At 37.4% G+C, this 8,770-nt stretch overlaps 1 protein-coding gene across 1 annotated transcript; it reads right to left on the bottom strand.

Annotated features, from left to right (window-relative positions):
* Positions 1-1,162: 1,162 nt before the first annotated feature.
* On the bottom strand, positions 1,163-2,790 carry LOC105472973 (tyrosine-protein phosphatase non-receptor type 11-like). Its single transcript, XM_071097900.1, has one exon. It carries the CDS (start codon positions 2,286-2,288, stop codon positions 1,581-1,583), a length of 708 nt encoding a protein of 235 aa, XP_070954001.1. The 5' UTR covers positions 2,289-2,790; the 3' UTR covers positions 1,163-1,580.
* Positions 2,791-8,770: the final 5,980 nt, after the last annotated feature.

Raw genomic sequence — 8,770 nt, 5'->3', positions numbered from 1 at the left:
TGTGCCCCTAAACACATCCATCCTCACAAGATCAGTTTCCCTAAGTGCTGGTTCCAAAAATAGGCTCAAAGTTGGCAGAAATCATCCAGGAAGCTTCTTGAAGGCCCTCTCTTTATTTCTCAGTCTGACTTTCAGCTTGTCCCAGCTACTGCAAGCAACTTCGGCTTCCCAAGGTCACTAGCAACTTCTAGTTTTGCTAATATCCTTGGTTTTCCATGGCATTGGTTGTGACCATCTGTTAGACTAGTGGCTCCCCAATTAACTGTACCTGCACTTCACACTCTTTTCTTGAATCTGGGCTGGGCTTGTGACTTGTTTAGTAAGTAAAGGGCATAATCCAGCTCTCTTTTGATTAGAAAAAATCATCATCATCATCATCATCATCATCAATAGAGGGCAGTAGAAGGGATACAGTGACAATTCTGGATTTAAGTCTTCAGAAAGTCTGACCACTTCTGCTTTTGAGCTCTTGGGAGCTCTGAGCCGCATGTGACAGGTCTAGCTACCCTGCCAGCCAGGCCACTGAAAGAGACTACATGGAGAAGGAGAAACTCAGGACTGCAGGCAGAGAGAGAAGCCTAGCCATCCCAGTCTCTCTGCTGACCTGCTGACCACATGAGTGACCATCTGCAGGCTGGCAGAAGAACAGTCCAGCTGAGCCCAGCTCAGACTGAAGAACAGTTGGGGGTGGGGTTTCTTTAAGCAATTAAAGTTTTGGGGTAAGTTTGTCAGCAACATTTGACAACCAAAAACACTGGTCATTCATAGATGCCTTTTTTCTAAGTACAAAACAATTACTCAAATGCAAAGAAAATGTGGCAAACATTTTCCCACCACAACCGTCTCAGTCAACAACTGAACTATAATTGGTCATCAGCTGGAAAAAAAAAAAAAAGCCACACCTCTTATCTTAATTCATAAATATCCATGATTCTTTTTCTAGGACTCTTTAATGCCAACACAAAGGTAGACCAATCAGCTTCTGACAGTCTCAGGGACTGGCTTAATTCTCATTTGGCCAAAAATAGAAGCCATCAAAATGAATTATCCACTACTGGATACACAATGGTAAATGAGATTGTTCTCAGTTTTCTAGGATGTTGTTACTTAATTTTCCCAAATCATTTCTTCTTATCATCCCCCATAATGAGGAAATAAAAAAATAAACTGGTTAAGGTTGTAAAAAGAAGAAAAAAAAAAGCCTATTACTAGAATTTGAATCTCCACCATCTGCAAAATACAGTGCACAATTTAACTGCTTCCTCAAGATAAAACAAATTCTATAAAATATAATGTTGTCTACATTGTAGAGATGATTCTTCTTATCTGGGTAAATGAGTAATTGGGAAGCAGGTATTGTTGAGTTAAAATACAGTGGTCTTTAAATGGTTTCAAATTTTCCATATCAGAGGTAGTCAACCACAATGCAAGCCTTCCAAATTCAAATTCTGTCTTCACATAAACTTTCTCGCATATGTTCTTGATCTTTTTAGGGAGAGGGTGAAAGTCCACATCTATTTCTGTGCTGAAGTTCTGGCAGGTTTTCTCATCTGAAACTTTTCTGCTGTTGCATCACGTTTTCAGACTCTAGCACTGTCTTCTCTCATTTCTGCACAGGGTGGTGTTGGAGTACACGGCGGGATGGGGCTCTGATCTCCACTTGTCTGGTCTGCTAGAGAACACTTAATATTTGTATATTTGTGCCCTTTACTCTTGATTTTCTGCTCTTCAATCCTGCGCTGTAGTGTTTCAATATAATGCTGGACTGCCATATAGATAAATTGGTACTGTGCTTCTGTCTGAACCATCCCTGACCTCTGAGACCACACCATCTGGATGGTTTTGGGAACGTCAATGTCACAGTCAACACCTTTCTCTCTGATTATGTCAATAAGAATATCAATCACAATCAACGTCCCTGTCCGGCCAATTCCAGCACTGCAGTGCGCCACAAATGGCCCTGCATCTGTGATGCTCTCCTGTTTATGGTGCACCTCCTCCAGGAAGTCCAGCATACCCCCAGGGTCACTGGGCACTCCATGGTCCAGCCAGGTCTGAAAGTGGTATTGCCAGACCATTCTCTCCATGTTCCCTTGTCCAATCTTTGAAAGTTTAAGTTCTTTTAGCGTATAGTCATGGAGGGTGCTTTCTTTGACCTTCCTAACATTCATGACACCATAATCTTTCAGAGCATACTCATCAGGCCAGTATTTGACACATTTACTCTTTCCTCTCTCCACTTCTTTTGTTGTCATGACAATCACTTGGGAGTTTTCCTGGAACACCATCTGCAAAATTTACTCACCACGTTTTGCAGGCAGCCTTGTGTGGCAATGTAACTCTTTCTGGACTTTGAATTGTTGCACTTGGTTTCAAATTCAGACATGATGATATTTGCATTGATGTAATCTGAAACAGACTCATTTGGATCACTGTCTTGTAAGACAACCCTGGTATGATCAAAGGGCAGGATGTTTTTATATCTTTTTTTGTTTTTGTTTTCTTGTCTTTGACCCTCTTTTCGGCTGTAGAGAGGTTTGCCCTCTTGTTGTTGTAGTGTCTCAAATTCTTCCCAAACGCCTTGTTTGACTTTGTCTGTGGTCTCAGCTAATTTGCTTAGTTCTCAAACTCTGCAACATTTATACAAGCATTTATACAAGTCGTGTTAAGGGGCTGCTTGAGTTGTAGCACTGTACCCAATGTTTCCATCATAGGATTCTTCTTGTAATGTTCCTCAAGATCTGTCAAAGAATCAAACTGTTCTCCACCAAGGTCGTATTTCAGTTCCTTTCAGAGGTAGGAGGTAGGGTTTGCACAGTTCAGAGGATATTTAAGCTCAACAACATCTCCATTCTTCCCTTTTAATTGTCCATGATGTTCCATGTAATACTGGACCAACTCAGCCAAAGTGGCAAATTTCTCCCCTCCATTCAGGTCATAGTAATCACCAGTGTTCTGAATCTTGATGTGGGTGACAGCTCCATTTCTTCCAATGGAAAGTGTGAAGTCTCCAGGGTTACTTTTACTAGGCCTTGCCAAAAAGCTGCCATCAACTCCTCTTGTCATCAGGTTTTCTGCCTCCACACCAGTGATACTTGGGTGAAACCATCTCCGCGATGTCACGTTCCTCCCGCCCTCCGGCTCCACGAGGGACCCGCTCCTTGCTCAGGTTCCTCTGGGCTCTGTCACATTGGGCTGGCCCAAGGGAGGCCGGCTTGGGACCGGACTCAGGGCAAAGCCAGCTGGCCATTCACAGACCCCTCCTCCAGGCCTTGGGATCCCGGAGACTATGCAGCCGCCTCCCGTTCCAGCTTGCTCCTCCTCTGGCGAATTTTTGTACTTTTAGTGGAGACGGGGTTTCACACTTTTGGTCAGGCTGGTCTTGAACTCCTGACCTTAAGTGATCCACCCTCCTTGGCCTTCCAAAGTGCTGGGATTATAGGCTTGAGCCACCATGCCTGGTTGGGCCTCTATTTCAATATGATTTTTATTTGGATGGGCATCTGGAGAAGCCTATGCTATATTATATCACTTTGCTTTCCATAACTTATTATAGAAATATCTATATTGCAAGCTATATATAATTTCACGAATTTCAAATAAAACGCTGAAGGTCTGAGCATGGGATTCAATCATACAAAATAGTAATTGTAGTATCCAAAATCAGAAAGATATGGGTTTTCTGTTATTGGACTGTCTCACTATATTTTTCTTAGCTTATAGGATAGACATGATTTTCCTGAATTTCCAATAAAATTCTAGAGGCTCTCATAAGCAGACCAACAATGCAAAGTAGTAAAACTGAGATATTCACTATTAGAAAGATGCAAACTTCAAAATGATATTCTTGCCATTTGATAGAATTGCTTTTGTACATCTATACATTCAGAGTTTTGTTTTGTTTTCTGAACTGGTTATGAGAAGAAACAGAATTTTTAGGAAATGAAACTTTGTTTTCCACTGTATTTTAGTTTTGCACATTAAACTTCTTTTATTTAAAATATTTTGCATTTATTTTCTAGCATTTTTTCTTCTTCTCATACTTATGTGTTGACTCAGGGGTACCTGATAAAATAGATACAATTGATCATTCCTTTTTTTTTTTTTTTTTGGAGACGGAGTCTTGCTCAGTCACCCAGGCTGGAGTGCGCTGGCGCGATCTCGGCTCACTGCAAGCTCCGCCTCCCGGGTTCTCGCCATTCTCCTGTCTCAGCCTCCCGAGTAGCTGGGACTACAGGCGCCCGCCACTAAGCCCGGCTAGTTTTTTTTTTTTTGTATTTTTAGTAGAGACGGGGTTTCACCGTGTTAGACAGGATGGTCTCGATCTCCCGACCTCGTGATCCGCCCGTCTCAGCCTCCCAAAGTGCTGGGATTACAGGCTTGAGCCACCGCGCCCGGCCTGATCATTCCTATAAAGATTTATATGTCCCCAAAAGTGGAAATTGTCTTACTTTTTCATAATTTGTTTCTTTATATTTGAATAACACTTAAATGTAAAGGTTACATGGTGAATACAGACAAGATAGATTTTAAATAGTCTATTGTTTTACAGACCTTTTAATATATGCTTCTGAGACTAAAAAGTAATACCTAACACTTATGCTATCTGTTAGACTCATTGCTTCATGAGGATCCTCCTAGTTTCATGAGGATGCATAAGTGTATTTTAGGCATCACCGTATTTTTAATGCCTAGTATTGAGACAACAGTATGGGAGGGGCTCAATAAATAGTTTTCAAATGTTTAAGTCTGGGGACTAATTTCAGCAGGAAATTAATGTATAAATATTTATCAAAACACTATTGAGCCCTTAAAGTTGTTATGATTTTTTATGTGTTGATAACAAAAACAGATGTTATTTTGGCCTGCTTTGTACTTACAATCCAGAGATAGAGAAGCACATTAATCAAACGCAACAGACGCTATAAATGTGTGTCCATCATTACTGCTATAAAGGAACTAACTCTTTGAGGGCTTATGGAAGTAAGATTTGACATAATCATGATTAGTGAAAGTGGAAATCAAAAAATGGAATATAATGCATTAATGGTTGAATAATCAAAAAACCAGATAAAAAGTGGGGCAGCATAGAGAAGCCAAGACACAGGAAATAGCACATAAAGTGTAATGCGATATGTAGGTGCACTCCTAATGAGTACAGAGACCCCAAAAAGTACAAGGTCAGAGATGACAGAGCAAAGAATACAATGAGGATGCATGATATGAAAAAAAAGCTGAAGAGACACTTAGGGAGAGGGTGTTAGGTTTCTATTGATCAGGATAACAGTTGTCTTTTTTTTTTTTTTTTTTTTTTTTGAGACAGAGTCTCGGTCTGTTGCCAGGTTGTAGTGCAGTGGTGCGACCTCAGCTCACTGCAGCCTCCATCTCTCAGATTAAAGTGATTCTCCTGCCTCACCCTCCCGAGTAGCTGGGACTACAGGCATGCACCACCACATTAGCGCCGGGCTAATTTTTGTATTTTTAGTAGAGACGGGGTTTCACTGTGTTGGCCAGGATGGTCTCGATCTCTTGACCTCGTGATCCGCCTGCCTTGGCCTCCCAAAGCTCTGGGATTATAGGCGTGAGCCATCGTGCCCAGCCTAACAGTTGTCTTTGTCTAAAAAAGAGTGAAAACAATTAAAATATTTTATGTGTTTGTTGGCATTTTCAGATTTTTAAAATATTATTCTGACTGCTATGGGGAAAATGGAGCAGAGATAATCTATGGCTAGTGTGGGAAAAACAAAAAGTTAACTGCTGATTTCCAGGTAAGCGATATAATTGCATGAGCAGGTATTGTGGTGTAGATGGAGGGAAGGTTAAAAAATACCATATTTTTTACTAGGTAAAATAAATAAGAATGTATGTAATTCTATAGATGATAATGTCATTCACCTACATAGGGAACATTAGAAGAGGCACATGTTTGGGGGAACTGTATTTTGTTGGTAGCACATAAACCTGGAATGCCTTAGATATATTTAAGACATGATATTAAATATACATATTGTATTATCCATTACAAAATATCTGCCTTTCAATAAAATTATTATAAGTCATGCCCATGAAGAAAAGAAGCAATAAAGAAAGCAAACAAACTAGACTCAGATATGATACAGATAAGAAGTTAGTTATCTGCAATAGAAAAAGTAGACAACTTAAAAGACGGACAATTTAAGTAAAGGAAATTATAAGAAAAAAATCAAAAGGTAATGCTAGAAATGAAAACCACTAACAGAAATGAAGAATGTTGTTTGATAGATAATCAGTAGACTGAACATGGCCTAGGAAAGAAATTAGTGAGCTTAAAATTAGACCAGTTGAATCATCTTAAACTTAATGCAAAGGATAAAACTAATAACGACAACAACAAAAAATAGAACTGAATGTCCCAAAGCCAGGATCAATTTGAAAATCTTCAACAAATACATAATAGTAATACTAAAAGAGGAATAAAGAGATAGTGTAGCAGAAGTAATACTTCAAGGAACAATGGCTAAGAACTTTACAAAATTAAGAATAGACACCAAAACAAAGACTCAGGAAGCTCAGAGACAACAGGCATGATAAATATACACACACACACACACACTCACTCACAAAATGACACATATTATTTTCAAATTGCAGACAGTCAAAGGTCAAAAAAATCTCTTAAGGAAATGAAAGAGGAAAAATACCTAGAGAAGAATAAGATTAGGAATTACAGCAAACTTCTTATCATAAGTCCATAAGCAAGAAAAGATTAGGCTTAAATATTTAACGTATTAAAAAAACCGCTTAGAATTAGATATCAGGAAAAATTATCTTTCAAAATGAAGGAAAAATAAGATATCCTCTGAAAATTAAACACTGAGGAAATTAATAATCATTAAATCTGCCTTATAATAAATGATAAAAGTCCTTCAAGAGGAATAAAAATAATGCAGGCCCGAAACTTAGAAATAAAGAGCAAGAGAAAAGAAATAGATTACGATAAACAATATTTTTTCTTATTTTATGAATAAAATATAAAATTTGTGTTTAATTAAATAATTATAACAATTTGTTGCTACATATGTTTATATAATATATGGATAAGTGAAAAACAGCAATGACAAAAGTGATGGAACAGGACTATTCTAAGAAACTTACAGTAAACATGAATAGATACACTGTAGTTTGAAGGTAAGCTTTGATTAGTTAAGTGAATGTATTAGAACCTTAAGGGAAGCCACTTAAAATTTTCAAAAATTACTATGAATAATATATTAACAACAAACACAATGAGTAGAAAACAGTTACACACATGGTAGACAGTAAATCACCTATATCAATAATGGCTTTAAAATGACTAGTTTAGATGCATCATTAAAAGACAGAGATGCAACTCTTTGTTGTCAAAAAGAATCTCATTTGAAGTATATAAACTAAGGTTAAAATTTTAAAAAGGGTGAAAAAGATATCATGCTAACACTAATCCAAAGAAGGCAGAAGTAACTAATTTTGGTGAAAGGAGACATCAGAAGAAGAAAATTTATTACAGATAAAGAGCCACACGACATAATGAGAAAGGAAACAATTATCCAAAAATGTATAATATATAACAACCCTAAATCTAATAATAAAAAAATCAAAGTACTCTATTTCTTCTGAGGAAGAAATAAAGAAATACACTATTAGTGTGCTATAAAATTTCAACATTTCTTTTCACAAGTGATATATCAGTAAGCAGCAAATCAGTAAGGATATTGTTGACCTGAACAATACTAAAAATCAACTTGATATAATTGATACTTATATACAACTTCATTCAATAACAGCAGCACATATATTCTTCTCAAGTTTGCATGGAACATTCAACAAAGGAAACCACATTCTTTCCTGGGATGTAAAATGCCTATCAATGTGTTAGAAACATATTAATAATTTAAAACACATATTAATAACTTAAAAGTATAGAAATCATGCAAATCATGTATTCAGAAAACAATACAATTAAACTAGAAATGCATAAAATGTAGTCGGGAAATCCTAAAACATTAGAAGATTTAACAGTACACTTTTAAATGATAAATGTATCAAACAGTAGTTTCAAACAAATATTGTAAAGATTGTGAAGTAAATAAAAATAAAATATTTACCTTTGTGCAATGAAGGAAAAGAAGTGTTGAGAGGGAAATTTATAGCATAATATGCATCTACAATGAATCTACAGCTGGTGAGAAACTAAATGTTTTTCTATAAGGTTGGTGTCTTAGAGTTCTCTAGAGAACAGAATCAATAGAGAAAAATATACACATTATTATTTTTAAAATAATTTTATTTATAATAAGAACTTGTCTTGTGTGATTATGGAAACTAAGAAGGCCCAGGATCTGCCCTTTGCAAGGTAAAGACCCAAGACAGCCATATATTTCAGTCCAAGTCTGAAGGCCTAACAACCAGGAGGACTGATGGCGTAAGTCCCAGTCCAAGAGTAAGAGAAGACTGTTGTCTCAAAGTTCAAGCAGTCAAACAGAGAGCAAGAATTCAATCTTCCCCCATATTTTAGCTCTAACTGGGTCTTAAATAGGTTGGCTGGTATTCACCCACATTAGGCCAGGCAACCTTCTTTCTTCAGTCTACCAGTCTAAACACAAATGACTTATCTGGGCATCTCAAGGCCCAGTCAATTTGACATAAAATTAAACATCACAACTGGGAACAAGTCAATAATGTCCTATCTCATAGCTTCTATTCAACACCGTATTGGAATTCCTGGCCAGGGCAATAAGAAAAAAAGCAAGAC

Source organism: Macaca nemestrina, chromosome 6 (genome assembly GCF_043159975.1).
Source record: "Macaca nemestrina isolate mMacNem1 chromosome 6, mMacNem.hap1, whole genome shotgun sequence".
NCBI classification, from domain to species: Eukaryota; Metazoa; Chordata; class Mammalia; order Primates; family Cercopithecidae; genus Macaca; species Macaca nemestrina.
This window is presented reverse-complemented; position numbering and strand designations above follow the sequence as displayed.